General features: G+C 38.6%; 1 protein-coding gene across 2 annotated transcripts in view; it reads right to left on the bottom strand.

Moving 5' to 3' along the window:
- Positions 1–7,720, bottom strand: part of ST18 (ST18 C2H2C-type zinc finger transcription factor) — a gene marked incomplete at both ends in the record, with an annotated part of 167,818 nt that extends 160,098 nt beyond the window's left edge. Inside the window, 2 exons of one of the 2 annotated variants that reach the window (XM_082311165.1) lie at positions 7,238–7,373; positions 7,682–7,720. In XM_082311165.1, coding sequence (XP_082167291.1) covers positions 7,238–7,373; positions 7,682–7,720 — 175 coding nt within the window. Of the gene's footprint in view, positions 1–7,237; positions 7,374–7,531; positions 7,574–7,681 lie in introns of those variants that run through there. The other variant, XM_082311166.1, reaches the window with a different exon arrangement.
- Positions 7,721–17,515: the final 9,795 nt, after the last annotated feature.

Here is a 17,515-nt window from a genome sequence, read left to right as displayed (position 1 = left end):
AAACAATGAGGCTGCTGCCTGGGCCCTGCCTGGAGTTAAAGCTAACTGAACAGGACATGCTAACACTACCCATACAAACATGAACAGAAAATGAGAAACTATTGGGAAAAAACAAATTGTGAAGCTAATAAACTTTATAGATAGTGTAGTGAAGAACGGCTGGATTTCACAGGCAGTTGAGAGACAGTTATGTGATCAGTGGCCAAAGTTCACAGACAGTTGAAGGGGAGCACTGGGGCCCTTCTGGGGAGTACAGTCATGCAAGACCCACAGTGCCCAGGCAACTGTAGCAGAAATTCCATGCAAGACCATGGGTACATCACCAATGATATCAGAAATACTGAACTGGCAAAGAGGTATAGCAAAGCTGGGGAGAAAGAAATTGTGGCAGGCTCTTTTCTGGGAGGAGACTGAAGCAGGAAAGAGTTTACCAGAGAGGTGAAAAGGAACATCAAAAAGTCGAAAAGGGAAAAGGTAAGAAATATAAAAAGTGGTTAAAAGTTATGCAAGTCCTGTAAGCAGTGCTGCCTGCTGGGTAGTCCTGCATTTGATCAGCACAGTCTGAGTCAGGACAACAAACCAGACTTGTAAACATACAATGCATATATCAAACTTGCTTCTGCAATCAGGAGGAAGCAAGTGGGGGAGAGGTGCTTTCCCTGGCCTAACAGGAGAACATCTGGATGGGACAGATTGAACATTCTGGTACTACTCTGTTAGTGTTCATTCCAGGGCTGATCACATTGGTGTCTTCCCAGCCACTTCCTAACATCTTCCGGAGTATAAATCCATACAGTACAAGATTGATTACAATGCATTCCACATTCCCAAGTAGAGTATTTTCTACCAATGATCCAAGAGAGCTCACACTTTTCCTTTTAGCCCCCTGTCATCACTATTAATGATGTTGATTTGACATAAGGAAAAGATAGGCTTACAAATATCTGTTAATCACTCCCTTTGTTCTACTATTTTCTCTTCCAAACAAAAATGTGTCATATTTCTTATGACTTCCTTGATGCAATTCTTTCTTCCTAAGCAAAAATAATCACATCAAATTTCAGGGGAAAAGAAAAAAACAGGGCATAAGCACCATCAAATCAAACCAAGGCACAGTTCAGAATCCATAGGCCGTCAGTTCCCTACCAACAGTGTTCACCATCCTGGCCAAACACCTGTACTCAGTAAATTTCCAACATCCCAGGAGCGATGGCAAGGACTGCTCTGCAGGAATAATCCTCCCAGCAGGCACAGACGGTTCAGAGACCTGGAAAAATCATCAGATTACATCTGGAATGCCAATTTTTTATATTTTCTATTATTACCCATGGGAAAATAATACTCTGCCCTTACAAAGTAGTGTGGCATTACATCTGCTGCCTAACTACAAGGGAATCTCTTGCAATATTTAGAGATTCATTAGACCTCCTTAACAACCCAGGCTCACCTGATGCATGGGAATGGGTGAGCTTCCTTAGGAGACAGGAGGCACTATTCAAAGAAAATGCTATTTCAAAAGTTGTAACACTATTATTTTCTCAGGATTGCTCTGCCTAAACATGAATTTTTTCCTGCAGGCATCTCTTCTCCAGCTTAAACAAGCCCTGCTTTCTCGGAGTCTCTTCACAGGGCATATGCTCCTGCCTCCAACCATCTTGGTAGCTCTCCACTGAACTTGCTCCAGTTGACTAACATCTATCTTGTATGGGAGTACCCAGAACTGGATGCAATGTTCTAGATGTGGCCTAATTAGTACCAAGTAAAGGGAAATAACAACTTCCTTTGATCTACTAGCTGTTCTACTGTTGATACAGTCAAGTGCTTTGTTAGCCTTCATCACTGTCAGCATACAATGCTTAAGCCACTGTCCACCAAGACACTTATGAAGTTATTAAACAGGATGGGTTTCTGGACAGTCCCCTGAGGAACTCAGGCATCGAGGCAGACTATGAACCATTAGCCATTACCCTTTGAGTCCGACGATCCATCCAGTTTTCTACTCATCTAGTAGTCCATCCATCTGTTCCATAACAACCCTGCTTGAATATGAGGTTCTTGTGGGAGATTGTGCTGAAAACCTTGCTAAAGTCAAAGCAGATGACATTCCCTGCTCCCCTTAGCCATGATTCCAGTCAATCCAGTCATCTCATCACAGAATGCAATTGGGTTTGTCAAGAATTAAAATCTGTGCTACTCCAAATCACTTTTTTTGCAAAAGAACTTACTATAAGCATACCAGGTATAAGCATTCACATTCTCTATGGTCATCTTTACCACCAACATTAAGCTACCACAAAATCTTTACTCATACATTTTCTCTGAAGTAGTATAAATCTGCTAGCAAAATGGAATATTTTTGACACATGCAATCACATGATTAACACTTCTATAGGAGCACTACTAATAAAATTATTACTGAGAAAAATAGATAAAATATTTCTGTGAGTCAGGTTCATGGGAAATGACATGTGTTTCTGCTTAGTGCTGTTTAAAGCTGCAGTTAATATTTTTTAAGACTTTTATCTATATTCCATCTAATTTTAATTAAACATTTTCTTAAGTTTAACATCTTAATTCCTGGAACAAAATTAATGTCAATATGAACTTGTTGAGATCATAAAAAAAATATTAATGAGCTCCCAAGTACTATTTTCCTGCAGAAATGTCACAATGTTCTTTATATATTCCTATGCACATATATATATATGAGTGTATTGATAAAAATACAATATATATAAACATAGATAAAAAGTTTTCAGAAAGGCACATTTATTTTTCTGGACCAATGTAAAATCCCCAAAGAATAGTCAAATAATGTAGCCAAATAACATTGCTATTCCTGTATTTTTACAGTGTTGGAAAAACCTAGTGCATACAATTGAAATTGAGATTTGCCCTTAAAGTGAAAAAGGAAAAAGTAAGACTATGTACTTGTTAAATATTTTCTATTCTGTGAAGCCTATTCTTAATATTCTGTTGCAGTATATTGAGTAATCACAAACATAGACTATAGAAGATCTTTTTGATGTTCAGTGTTTGAAATTACAATTTATTTGCCTGCATTTATCATCCTAATTTATTGGATCTTATTTATTTTAGGTTGTTTTGCAATCTGCAGATTGATAACATAATTACAAGTAAGGAACCTTAATTTATTCAATTGCTGGTGCAAATGCCACAGTTTCCTTGTTTATATGACGAGATTTTCACTAGTGCCACTATCTCGATTACTGATCACCACTGACCTGGACACAAGCCCACAATTTTTTGACATGTGCTTAAACAGAACACACAGCTTTATACTTAAATGACAGATACCTCCATATCAGGTAATGCAAAAATATTGGAAGTCACCCCTGTACACTCATACACTAAGAATGAAGAAATTTATCCCTGACTTAAACAAAAATAAAACCTAGTTATATAGTAGTAGGATAATTTAACTGTGCATAGCTACTTTGCAGGGAAGAATTTTTAAAAACCAGCAAACAAATAAATCAAAGACATCAGAAAAGAGGGACAAAATGAGACTATAATATTACTATACCTCTAAGATTGTATGAACGTAATACCACAATCAAGGAAATATCAAATGTTAATCTACCAAGACACTGAGAACTTCAGTGATAAGATAGACCTTCTGTTCCTTAATCATGAACAGCTCTGCTGTAATCTTCTATCTTTGGTCTGGATACAGATAAGAATAGCAAACTTCTAGCATAATATTATACTTGACTGAACTACACATTTCCAGCAACATTATTTTGGTCCCTGAATTTTGGGGGGTTATATCCCATATGTTACAGAAAAAAAGCAGACCAGATGTTCATTAAATTTAACATGTAAACAAACTTAATTGAAGCAATAGAAATACTTGGACTTTTGGACTTCAACATTGACTGGCTAAACCCAGAACATTTAGTATTATAAGAACCACCTTAACTTCAGCCTTTGCACTACTTTTCAGGAAAAGCATTTGAGGAGGAGGGCTCCCTCCCAACAACAACTAATGAAGAATATCAGTTACTGTAAATGAGCATTTCTGCTGTGGCTCAGAAAAATACAACTTCTCACACCCTTTTTACCCAACAGAAAATGAGAGGATCCAGGATTTTACACTACATCTGTAAATGGAAATCTTTTGCAAGATCTGTGATGATGTTACAGTGACAAAAGTGTAGAAAAAACACATCATGAGTCAGATATGCAATAGCAGTTTATGACATCTCTGTCTCCTTCCTACCTCAGTTTATACTGTTGATAGCTGTTACAGCTCTCAGAGAATCCCTCCCCTGTAGTAATCCTCTCCTACAGCCCTCTGAACCGCATTCACGCTTATGCCATGTGACTCTAATGGCACATAACACAAGTGCCTGTGAGAAAGACTTCTGGAGTCTCTGTCTAGTACTTGTCACTTAAGTAAGTGCACGATAAAGCATACAAAAAGAAAGTACAGTTTCCAATGCCTCCATAATCAATTTAAAGATGAGCATGAAAGATAAGCAGAACAAGTGAAGAGGATTTTCAAAAAATTTCCGCATGTGTATAGTTATGTTCTCTCTGAATATACTGTGAAATTTCTCCTTAAGCTCACAGGCAGCAGATGTAAGTCAGTATTGAAATCAAAATAGAACATACCATCTTTACCTGGTGATAAATTTTTTTGCTAATTCTTTAATATTTGACAACTACAACTTAATAGTAAGGTAGTTTTCAAAGTACCTAGTTAAAGTGCAAGGAAACATAATGGGAACAGGCAGGTTGCTCTTTCTAGATCCACAGAAAACAGCTTGAACAGAAGCTTTTCAGAGATGAGCTTTTGCAGCTAATATATGTTGAAGGATCTTTTCATGCACAGACTATACGCGGTGATTCTTTTTCTTGCTTTAAATCACAAAAGGAAACCACGAGCAAACAATGGCTTTAAAAAGTGAAACAAAAGATAATTCAACTTTATACACAGTCTGTCTACCTCTCCCTCTCTCTCTCTCTGTTTATATGTGTATATACACAAAGAAAAGACCTTTAAAACAACACTTAATGATAATTATCCAAACTTGTTACCTAAAATGAGAAAAATTATTTTGTTACTTTACCTTTAAGTGTGTGAAAACTTGGTTCCTAAAAGTTATCCTCTTTCTCCTAATATTTTGCAACATAACCATCAGCTACATGCATTTGTCACTGCAATATATGTAATAAGTATTACACATTGCTTTCATTAATGATTCCACAAAATAAGATTTCCAGCATCTCTCTGAAAGCTATAACATGCTACACAATGCAGGTTGTTGCTTAAATTACTCTGCCTAAGCAGTTTGTCATTATATTATCCCTAGTATTTTTAACCTATCTTTCGAAGAGGACAGGAATATTCACTGTAAGCCACATTACCACATTTTAAAGGAAAAGTTAAAGATCGAAAGTAGAGCATAAATACACAAAGCTTTAGCCCTCCACTTCCATTTCAGCACTCTGTACTGACCTCTACTGGTTTATCCGTTGTAGCTTTCATAAATGTTAAACAGCTTACTTTTATTGAACTTTTGCCCTCTCTTGTTCAAATTCAGGGATAAAGTAAACTGTGTTCCACCCTGCCAACTTCTTCCTGACTGAAGGTCAAAAAGCAATCAAGTTTCCAACTATTGGTGGCACTTTACCTGTAGTGGGTGAGACACTATGAAAAGTCATCAGTTAAAAAACCCCTAACAGTACATATACAGCTGTAGAAAGATATTAAATTCAGAAAACTCCATTTTAACACTTTGGGTGTATTTTTTATGACTGAATAATTTATGACATTTGTTTTATTCAACTGCTGCCTCATGTCTGTATCATTAGCTGTTTGGTATATAAAATCTGGTTTTGTATTGTACGATACCCAGCACCTGACCCATGATGAGGACCAGAAGTATTACTGCAACACAAATACCAAAGTTGCGAATATAAATTCATCATCTTCAATAATCCCCGTTTGACAGACTTCTGCTTCAGAGAACACGCTTGTCTCTAGAAGCTTCTTCAGAAGAAATATTTGCTCTAATTAGGACAGAGCTGGCAGCTTATCTACCATACGCCGGTGGATCAAAGTACAGTAGCAAGTTTGACATTATAAAAGTATCACTGTAAAAGCTTTGCCAAACTAAAGACATTACCCTGTCTTACTGGGAGCAGTGATGCGCTCATCGCATCTTTTCTACTACTAAGTGAAGTTCAACCCATCCACTTTCTAACTGGTCACAAGAAAAAACAAATCTCTAGTTCTTTATGTGCCTTACAGTAAAGAGCAACTCTAGTTAGTCATAAGTAAATGAGCAAACTTTTCCATCCTCATTTACCAAAGAATACTTTCATTGTCAGCAGCACTCAAAACTTTCCAATTTTAAAGGCCTATTTTTAGAGTTCTGTGTTGTGCAAGTCTTTAAGTATGAATAACAGTTTTACATATCGTGAGAACTTCATTTCCTCTCACTGCTCTGTCAGACTCCAAACAATTTTTTTTTTTTTTTTTGGTAAGTCACCTGTACTGTCTGGAAAATAACACAATTGTTGACCACGAAAACAATGAAGCTTTGTTGTTCTGTTGGTATACATAGTAAAGCAGATCACATATTTTTTAATTCAATTTCAGAACAGCAAGATGCCTATTATTCATGAAGCTATTTTGTGCAATAATGCATTTCTCTTTCATTTTTCATAAAAACCTCTGTAGATTGTGAATATAATCAAATGACTCATCATTCAGCATGAATCTATAATATTTTTGTACTGTATAAATAAATATCTGAACTACACCTGTGGTTTTTTTGTGTTTTTTTTTTTTTTTTTTTAAATCATCTCCCCCTGGACTTTTTGAACACTCAGATTTCTCTCTCTTCTTTCACCGCCACTGAACCTCTCATCACTACATCCTGACATTGTCAGTGCTTAGAACCACGAGCAACACACTAAAGAAACCCTGAAGAGCCGCTAGCAAGCAGGGCTTTCCCCCACGGCGACAGAAAGGTGCCGGGTCTCCCAGCCGCAGCGGCCGCGTTTCCCCGGCGCTGGCCAGCAGAGGGAGGAGAGGGGGGGCCCGCACAGCCCCGCATCCCCCAGGGTACCACAGCCCCCTTTGCTCTACACCCAAGCAAAACTACAAGCGGCGGCCCCAGTTTTAATGCCTGTGATGAAAACCCACACATGGTCTTACCCAGAAAACGCACTGATACTGGTTTGGCCTTTTTTTCCTTCTTACCTTTACCTAGTGACTGAGTACGGGTGTCCAGAAGGTCGCTGTTGCTTGGGTTTGCTGGGTTTGCCACCGCTCCGATTCTCGCACTGCTGCTTCTAGGACTTGGATGAACAACTGGATCTGATCTGCTTATTCTGTTCTGTGTTAGAAAGAAAATATTTTGATGTTCTGTCACTAGAACTGGACCTTTGCTCAGCACGTTAGAGCAAGTATATCATCGTTCTGAGATTTGCAAATCAGCGTCTTTTTTCCGTAAGTGGGAAATAGAAAATCTTATTAGGACTTCCTATAGCTTACGAAGGAGTGAAAGACACTGATTTTCACTGAACAAGGTGTTGACTGGATCACCGTGAAACCATCTTCTTTCCAAGAGGCATTTTAAAGCAGTACTTTTGGTCAGCTCTGTGCAAAATATTCCACAACAGCCCCAATAACTTTTTTCCTTACCTCTGGTATCCCAGTGAGGTCACATTCTGTTAAAAACATCCTGTCAAGCTTGGTACAAAAGGGCTCCAAAGAATCAGAATGCAGAAGCTATGCAACTTGCTGACTAACTTTGCTCTGTGTTATTTACCAACCACACAAAGAAAATGCTGTCTATTCAAAACACAGTTCAAAACTCTCTTCACAGAAAGTGAGTGAACAAACAGTCCCATGTCCGATGCTGTAGTCACATCTCCCATGAGGCCCGGTGATAGCTCTGGGGCATGGGACGGAGTGACACCACCAGCAGTCACTACAAGGCACTTTTGTAAACAAGTTGTGTGTGTGTGCAGAGGAGGAGGAGGAGAGGGCGGGTGTTACTTTTTCTCTGTCTTAACATTAAGCTATAGTTGCTTTATCATCTCAGAACTTCAGTCTTGCTTAGTCTACTGGGTGCATTTGCTCTAGTACTTGCATGATATTTTCCTCACTATAACGTTTGTTTTCTTCCAGAAAGGAATCTGAAAGGAACATTTGGAATTAGTGCAAGATCTAGATTTGGAACCCTGGAGCCAAGTTAAGCAGCAGAAAATAATTCAGAGTCTTCCAGACCCATCACAGAAACAGACAAAGAAACTCAATGGCTTACCCTATTTCCCACCCAGCAAAATTCAAAACACCTGTGGCAAGCCTTTTGCTTTGATTTGTTAAAGAAATAGGCCTCAGTTATAAAAGCCATACCCAAGTTTCAAGGGTTCCGCATTCCCAAAACTCAAAGTGGGGATTCTGACCCAACTCTATGTCTTTGCCTCATTAGACAACTGAATTCTTAAAGCAATTTGGGATTGCTCTAAAAATCAGAGGAACTCTGGATTTTGCGTTTCAGTTTGGTAATTTCAAGTGTTCCTAAAATCCTAAACCCTCTCCACCCACTTTCGTTATTTTAAACCCATCTATTCTTTGAAAACTCTTACCCCATTAGTCACAAAGCCACGTTTTGGCAGAGAAGCAGAAATTTCTTCAACTCTCTATAGGAAGAGAAGTACCATATAGATCCAGCACTTCCAGTACTGACCAGTGGCTTTCGCTCACACCAAGCCACTCCAGTCCTTTTCTTTATACTTACAATAAATCACAGACAACAAGTCTTACCAGATGTGGAAAGATGAAAAATTTGTTTCATTGATATCCTTGTAATTTCATTCTTTAACTGTCAGACCAGCATTGGAATCCTCCTTCTGTCACCCAAACCGAATCATCCTTCTTATCTACCTGGAAGCCCTTGCCATGCTCGCATTTTTTTTACAACTTCCTAGTAAATGTTTTTTCTTATGCTTTCAAAGGCCTAAAAGACAGGTGTTATAAAACACCTGTTGTGTATGTTTGTGAGAGGACAACCTGAGATCTCGTGACATTATGTTGTAAAATAAACACTAGTCTGCTTTTCCTTTTGTGAGGTCTGGTTCTGCAGCATAAATGTATACTCTGATCTCATCCCAAGTAAAATACCTTTATAAGCTTTTATAGGTTTGTGGCATAGGTTCTTCTAAATCTTTATTCCAGGAATAAGGATCATTCCAGGTATGACATAAAGGACATTCAACTGCTGATATACTTTAACAACTGAATGATTCATGACCAATAATTGGATGACAAAAATATAGCTTTTAAAAATGTAAAAGTTTTCTAGAAATACACAAAACCTTAAACTACCTAGACATATTTCTTTTATCAATACTTGAAAGTAATGCCTTTAAAATATGAATGGTGAATGAACTTGCAAGTAGAATTGTCTAAGTATCCATCAGGATTTTTAAAACAAATGTGATTGTTTCTCAGTACCCAACAAACACCCCGTCTTTGGTCAGAGTCTGCAGTTGTGCCTTGTCAAGCAGTACCATTCTCCAAAAGTAGTCACTTACAGAGGTCAAGTGAACCTTCACTTCTCCATAATAGCTGAAGATACTACAACAGTTGCTCTTGTTTTTAATGTAGACTTTAAAAAGCACTGGAGCCAATAGGAAGTTGTCCACTGACCTTTGTATATTTGTTTTATTTTTATTCCAAGTTTAAATTATAGCTCTTCTCATCTCATTAAAATTAGTACTATATTATAGAACAGTATACGTATATTCGTCCTCTTTCCCGATAGCCTCGCTGTTCCACTTAGTTATCTGTATCTCAGGAACACATACCCGGCCTACTAAAATACTGCAGTATACAGTAGGTTAGTTATTTTCATAGTATCACCATGGGGTCAGAAAGTTTATAACCCCTGTTTTACGGACTGGCAAGACCTCAGTTAGGTCTTCCTCTTAAGCCTTTTCTGAGCTCTAACACCTACTTTTGAATAGATCAGAACCAGTATGCAGAAGGCTGTACTCAAGAGCAAGGCCCACAGAACATTAAGCCTCCTAAGTCCAAATATCTGACTGATTTTCTCTTCTCTATTACTGATCCTGTAACTAGATTTTGAAAGGTACACCTTGCTTTTATAGGGAAATCTACCAAACTATGTGACTTAAAGGAGTCTACCATTTTAGATTTGTGTTCAGATCATATTCCTTTTCCATATTATTAGAAGAGAAAGAGACAAGCCTATTTTTTTGGTTAAAATCAGCAATACCATTGCAAAAAGAGCAAAAAGTTAAAATGCCACTGTGTTATGGAGACAGTTTCATGTTCTCTTTTTTTGTGCTGTGGGTGCATTTCTGTTCCGGTAGCTTTGATGTGCCTGAGATTATGTGTGCTAGAAGCTCTTTTTGTCATTTGCAACCTGACATTCCATGTCCCACACATAAAATGGCACTCATTGAAGGGCATCCATTAGGCACTGTCCTTCTTTTGGAGCCTGATTGGAGATGGACAACTCTCCCTTGATTTTCTGAGGTCTGGACTGTCAGTGGCTCCATTCAACTTAACAAGGAGTATCAGACTGTTTTATTTATGAGTCTCCAAACTGAGACAACAAAGTCACACTCAGATTCTCAGAAGTTCCTCCTATCTACCTCTTGCAATCTATTAATTCTTTAACAATACCAACAGCAGTCTGTATGTGTGCTTTTCAAAAACTACCATATACTTCAGTGTCATGGAGAAAGAGGGTTAGAAAGTTTAAGTTTTTATGTTGATTCACCAAATGTAGGCCACGTGGGAGCTAATATGTGAACCTAATAATGCGTTTAATGGCAAAGACTTCTCTCTCTCCCCAACAGCACCACCAGGGAAATGAGACCAAGCAAGATTGATACTAATTATGCACACAGAGGAGCCCTAGCTGCAATCGCCAGCCTGCTGCAGAATTCTCTGTGGATGACAGGCAGAGTTGGCAAACAAAAGTGGAAGAGGGTAGAAAGAAAGAAAGAAACAAAATGCTTTTTCTGGCTATTCACAAAATATATCCAGCACTTAAAAACAAATCTAAATGCACAAAAAATCCCAGACAGAAAAAAACCCAGGCAGGCCATGCAAAAAAAGCATTTAGTTAGGTGTCTAATAACTCCAGGAGCAATGATGTTGGATACCAAGCCATCACATGCTCCCATCAGGTGGTTTAAAAAAATAAAACAAAAGAAGATTTTAAAAATCCCATGCTTCCCCCTTTTCCATGTAATTACCATTAGTTACAGTTGGGGCTGATGCTGCAGAGAGGGGTGGGGGGACTGAGGTGAATTTGAAACAGATAAAAGCTGGGTAAATCACTCCAGTAGTCAGGCTCATGCAAAAGTACTTAACCAGAAACAAATGCTGCTGATGCTTTTGTTCTGGTCTTTCACTGAAGCTTATTCTGGCCTTCTGATATGCCTCCTATAGGTTGCCTCTGCCAGGCAACTGTGCATGCGCTCATAGTCCCAACTGCTAGCACCACATTTATTTATTTATTTTTAACCCAAATAAACTCTTAATGACTTAACATAAAACATTTGGATTTTTTTTCGATGCACACTAAATATTAAAAAAGCCAGAAGCGCAATAGGCCATAAGGGAATGAAAGGGATGATTGTTCAAAGCCCTATTAAAAGGTTTGTTGCTTTATTTATATATTTTTTAACAACACAATTTCAAAGCCTTTTAAAGAAGACTCCTCCTCCCCAGTTGCCTGCCAAGATAGTACTTAGCTGAGGGAGGGAGTGGCTGCTGTTTAAAAGATGATGGTGTCTATTAGAGCGCGAGGGAAAAAGAGATACATAAAAAGGCTTTCCTAAAAACAGTTGTCCAGAAGGGCCAATGAAAAGAAACAAAAGGTATGAGACGAGCATTAAATGGAAAGAAGATGGGAACATTAAAACAGAGAGTGCTGAGAGAGAGAAATTTTTAAAGCAAAACCAGTTCTGTTAAGGTCCTTTTACTTACTCTATTATACTAACCATGCTCCATATTTAGGCATCTGTCAGGTAGTAATTGTGAAGCACTTCACAAAAATTAACTCTGACAGCCCTCTTTCATAAGGCAGGTGAGGGACAGATACCCACTTTCACACAGGCAGAGACCAGGCTGTACTCTGGTGTACATCATCTTCTTTCCATGGAAGACCAGAAAATTTTTTCACAGCACATCATGTTACAAAGCAACAGGCACAGAAAGGTTATTCTTCCCCTTGGTGTGCTGCGTTATTTCATTGCAGGTATCGAGTGACTTGTCTGGGTGGTAGACATGTCATGTGCGGTTGAAATACCTGGAGATAAAGCTGAGGCGCATGTTCAGTCTCCTTTCTCTTAGACACAAATATTACAGTCTAGGTCTCACTCTTAGGAAAACTCCTCGACAGTCTTCCTATTTGAGAGCCTGTTCCCTCAAAATGCTGTCAGCGATCATCATCACAGATGTGGTCACAAACCCCCAGATAACATATGCAAAGCTGAGTAAAAGCCACCAAATGAGGTTCTGCATTCGCAGTAGGGAGCCAGTGCAGCCACCACTGGTGGTATGTCCATGGTGACCTCTGTTGCTAGAGAGATGGTCTGTAGTTTGCTCTGGCTGGAGTTTTTCACAGCTCATGGCACCACTCCTAGAAATTAGGAATGACGTATCCCTCTTTTCAGTATGAGAAATCTCCTGTGCAATTAAGGAGGAAGTGTGAAGAGATCTACCTTTCCTGGTTGGCTACAGTCAGCTACATCAGCTTGCCCTATCAGAGCCATTGGGCTCTGAGGCAGTCTACATCACTAAAGTGATGCAGAAGCCTTTGATACTTCCCATCTGTTAAGAGAAACAAATAAACTAGTGCAAGAGGATGTTTTCATTGTACCTTTGCTGCAACAACAAAAAACTCCTGAGGACAGCTGTATAAGAAACACCTCTATTTCAGAACTGAAATTTCATACTGTGAAACTAAAGGTAGCTTCCATTTTCATTTATATGTTTTTGATATGAAACATCTGTTTCAGTGGAAATCTCCAAATAAACTCTACTGAAAACATTTCAAGGACTCTTAGGTGTGCAAACTGAGTCACTGATCTTAGTATAAATGCTCTAGATTAAGGTGCAGATAGGTTCTTTGGAGATTATCCTTTTCCCGAGCAGGTTATTGTTGCCTGGGTTTGATTTTGTAAATCTTTCAGGTGCTGAGTTTGAGTATATGAGATGGAAAAGACTTTGAAAAGTGGTGTGCAATGCCTCTTTCTGCATGACACAGCTCTGAAGCTGCTAGCACACTGACTCACAGTTTTGAGAGCAAACCAGGGCAAACTTCAAAGCTAGCATCTTATTTCAGTGATACATAGTTTACTAGGCCTGTCCATAGAAAAAAGGATGTTACCTTATTTATTCTCTGGAGCCAAGCAGTGTAATCTTTCCTAAAGGAATCTATGAAAAGGCCTGAAATAACCCAAGGTTATATATCTTAAACTAACAGACTTCTATTGAAAGGAATATTGCTTGTACATCAGTCCCTTAAAATTTTCTGTCCTGTATTATGCCATTAATCTGTGGTGAAACAGTGACTAAAATGTGATATGTGCAGCAAGACCAAGCAACTCTTTGAAAAGCTATTGTACTTACCAGAAAGAGAAGAAGGAAAAATTGTGTCTAGCAGAAAGTACTAAAAAACTTCAGGTACCTAAATGAAATCTACTTTTTATGCAGCATGGCCAGGACACTGCAATTTCTCTTTGTCATCCTGAAAAGGCCATGGGATCCTTGACACCTGAAGCAGTTGTGACCTTTGTTTCTCACTGGCTGGAAGGAAGGAATACTAGCAGTCTAGGCACATCAGTCCCTCTCCTGCTTGGATGGGGCATACTTGCCATCCAAGCATTGACCCTGCTTATGAGACTTAGAAAGACTACAGCTGAACAGACAACAGTAATGACTGCAGCCACAGGCATCAGCCTCCTAGAAAAGAGGATCAAAAGTGATACCTCCCACCACTGTAAAGATCCACTTTCTTCATTGGTGCGTCAGCATGCTTTGAAGTATAAGGGTAAGACACACAGTACATGATTTTCCCCTTAATTTCCAGGTAGGCTACTTAAACTCATTAGATGTCTCCAATGAATTCTGTGGGTAGTGAGTGTTCATGATGAAGGTGTTCATTTCAGAAATCCTCATTTTGAAACACAGTTTGCCTGAACTAATCGTAATCTAATTAAAACACGTGGGAACTGCATTTTCAAGTGCCATTAGCAGAAGAGAGACCATCTTGCTATGGGTAATCAGAGAGTCCCTGAGGGTGAAGGAGCCAACACCTGACTCACTAGATGTACAGAGAAGTCTCATGAGTTTTAAAGAGTGCTGAGATGTAAGGGTGATGCTGATTTTTTCAGCTAAAGAGAAAGTAATCTCTTTTGGGTTTGAGAAGAGCTTGGGCTGCCACCCAGTGGAGGCAGGTACCAATTTTGTACCGATTTAGCTTTACAGTCACAGTAGGAGAGTAGGCTCTCTAGCTTTCCAAGTAATAGGAGAAAAAGGAACATCTTAATGGTGTTATTGGTTCTTGCACACCATTTATTCAAACATGGCTGTTCTAAATGGTAACCTAGGATCTTAGAGTCAGACTGAAATTTTGTCTTGCATATCTGCAGTAATAGTTTCTATAGCACAAAATTAGACTGATTGCTGAATAAACTTCCTAAACAAATAATGTCAATATACCTGTTATATTATGGTTTCAGCCATAATATAACTTTTCTTCTACATTTTATTTGGCAGTCTTATTGCTATTTATGACCAAATATATGGCTTTTACACAGGTGGGATCACTTGCAATGTAATTTTACTAGCAAAAAATGCACTGCCTTATGGAAATATACAGATAGGACATTCCTATAAAACATCTAGATCAGAGTTGAAGTACTGCCAGGACAGATGAGAAAGAAATGTTAATCCCCCATGTATTGACAATTAAACAAAAATTAGGCACAGTTCAAAATCTAGACTGACTTATATAGGTGCAACACCATTTTTCTCTCTGGTAACTCCCTTCTGGCATACTGCCCTGCTCCAAGAACTAGCATAAGCCCACTTCCTGACTGGTTTTCTTTTTATGCATCTTTTACTGCATTTCAAATAGTATTTTGAACACCCTTCTTGTGTACAAGAACCAGAAAGTGGAACTTACCAGGAAAAAATAAAAGGAATTAGTCTCTTTCAAAGTTGTGAATGGGGACAAACTGATAATATTGAAAAGTTTTTCACACAAAACATAATAAAACTACTTACTTCAATTTAGATTTTGTCTTCTCATAATCAAAATGTTTTTTCTCACATATTTTATAGATGGAAAAAAAGAGAAATAAGTTATCTTAAGAATGCTTATAACAGCTGCTGAGTATTCAGGCTTACAAAAGCACTGACATAACTATAATACCCTCAAAAAAGGAGAGTTCTGATCCTAAAACACCTAAACTGCTAACAGCATAACTCATACCTTGTTCATGGTCTCATGCTAGTTTAGATATTATCCTGTCTCTCTTACCTGCAGTGCCCAATGCTGGAAATCCCAATTCTCAGACCAGGTATGTGAGATTTTATAGAATGCTTCTGGTAACTTGGGATTTTCCACCTCTTTGTTTGACAAGTGTGCAAATCCTTTATGTCTGACTGCAAATAAGGTCATTTTCCTTGTAGGCATTACTCTTGTTTTCAGATCTGCACTTTATCTGACTTGGAGTAAGTGATGCTTAGATTTCTGTAATGCCCTTAACTACCAAACTAGGAATCCTGTACTTGTTCATTAGCAGCCTCTTCTGTTAAAAGGTATTCTACTTATGATAATTACTCACCAGACAAGGTGGCATTTGTCTGCTTTATAGCTGTATGGTTAAGGCATTCACCTGGGACACAGAAAATTCAGACTGTTGTACAGTCTGTTGTAATAAGACAGAGTGTTTTGAAGCCCATCTCCCATTCTTTCAGGGGATGCCTCTTATCTCATGTGGTTAAAAAACCACAACACCACAAAGCCAGAAAAGATTCCCAGGAGCATCTCTTCTGGGTCAGGTTACAGAATATGAGGACATATCTTTTCTCGGGCTATAAGAGAACACGTGAGTCCTTAGGACTGCAGCTAGAGAAACAGAGATAGAAAACTCTTTGCCCCAAAGTCAAAGGACATTTTCCTTTGTTTACTGTGTTGTTTCTAAAGTCTGGAACAAAACAGCACCTCAAAGACTTTCTTTGCTATTTTGAAACAGGAGACTGAAACTCTGTGACTGCACTGGCCACTTTGGATGTGTGGTTATTCTGTCCTAATCACTGACCTATAAGGATAGATGTCATATAGAAGTCTAAGAGTTTGCTGCTGCTGAATTCTGCATGCTGATCAGCCTCATGTTTGAAGGACAGGTCTGTGCCTTCACTTCCTTCTGAGCTATACTTCCTGGTTGCACAACAGCTGTAATAGACTTGGCACTTGCAAACATTTTATTACCTTTGGGCACTCTTTATATTCAGCTACATAGCAGTGATTTCTTAAGGCTTGGTTTGTTTTTTCAAAGGCAGGTTATGCTTAAAGAAGCCCGCTTTGAACAGAGACATCTATATTGCTTTTTGTCTTAGCTGTGCTTTGTGTTCATCTCCAGCCTCTTAGGAGATGTGATACACACTTGGTAACTCTCAGTCCTGTTTGCCTGGGGAACAAGTCCATTTAGGTAACCCTGTTCAAGAATGTGGTCTACCAAACTACTGGTAGGATGTGTCCCTTATCAGTCACTTTTGCAAGACAATTAATGTGTACAGGAGTGAAGACATTCAGCATTCGGTATAACATGGACTTTAATAACAGGAACAACTACGTATTACTTCCTTAGATAGCTTTTTACACTCCTGGATCTTCACTAAGAGTTGCCACTATATACCACTATACCCTGAGATAGGGTCCTCAGTTTCCCTGAAGGCTCCTTAAGCTCTGAGATTGATGCCTGCCATTCCTGAGAAAAATTATACTCCTCCACTTACATAGGTAAGCATTTTGGACTACTCAGTGTGTAAAAACTGATAAAGAATCAAGCAAAAACTGATGGGTCTTGGTGGGTTAATAGACCATTGAGTTCCCAGGATTTCAAAACTGGAAACTAAAATTAAAGCAAAACAAAACAAAATGTTTAAGAAGAAAACAGAAACAGTTTTTGAAGGGTTTTTCTTAGATTTCTGAGATGGCTTGTTTTTTGAAGATTAAACACATCTCTGCTGCAGGTGTAGAACAGAGACACCTGACGGTATTTGACAAGCAATCTTGAAAAGAGAAGTCCTGGGAGGAATGTTGCAGGGACATTTCAGTAAGATGTATACAAACCACCTTGTTCCAGAAACAGGACAGGAGGGTTTCTCAAGTATGACACAGAGGCCATAAACTCTTCTTTCCGTGAGAAAATGAAGACCTTCATATTAACTGAACTTTAAAAGCTGGGACTGAGTACA

This window comes from Platalea leucorodia (assembly GCF_965183815.1).
Source record: "Platalea leucorodia genome assembly, chromosome: 1".
Classification (NCBI taxonomy): Eukaryota; Metazoa; Chordata; class Aves; order Pelecaniformes; family Threskiornithidae; genus Platalea; species Platalea leucorodia.
This window is presented reverse-complemented; position numbering and strand designations above follow the sequence as displayed.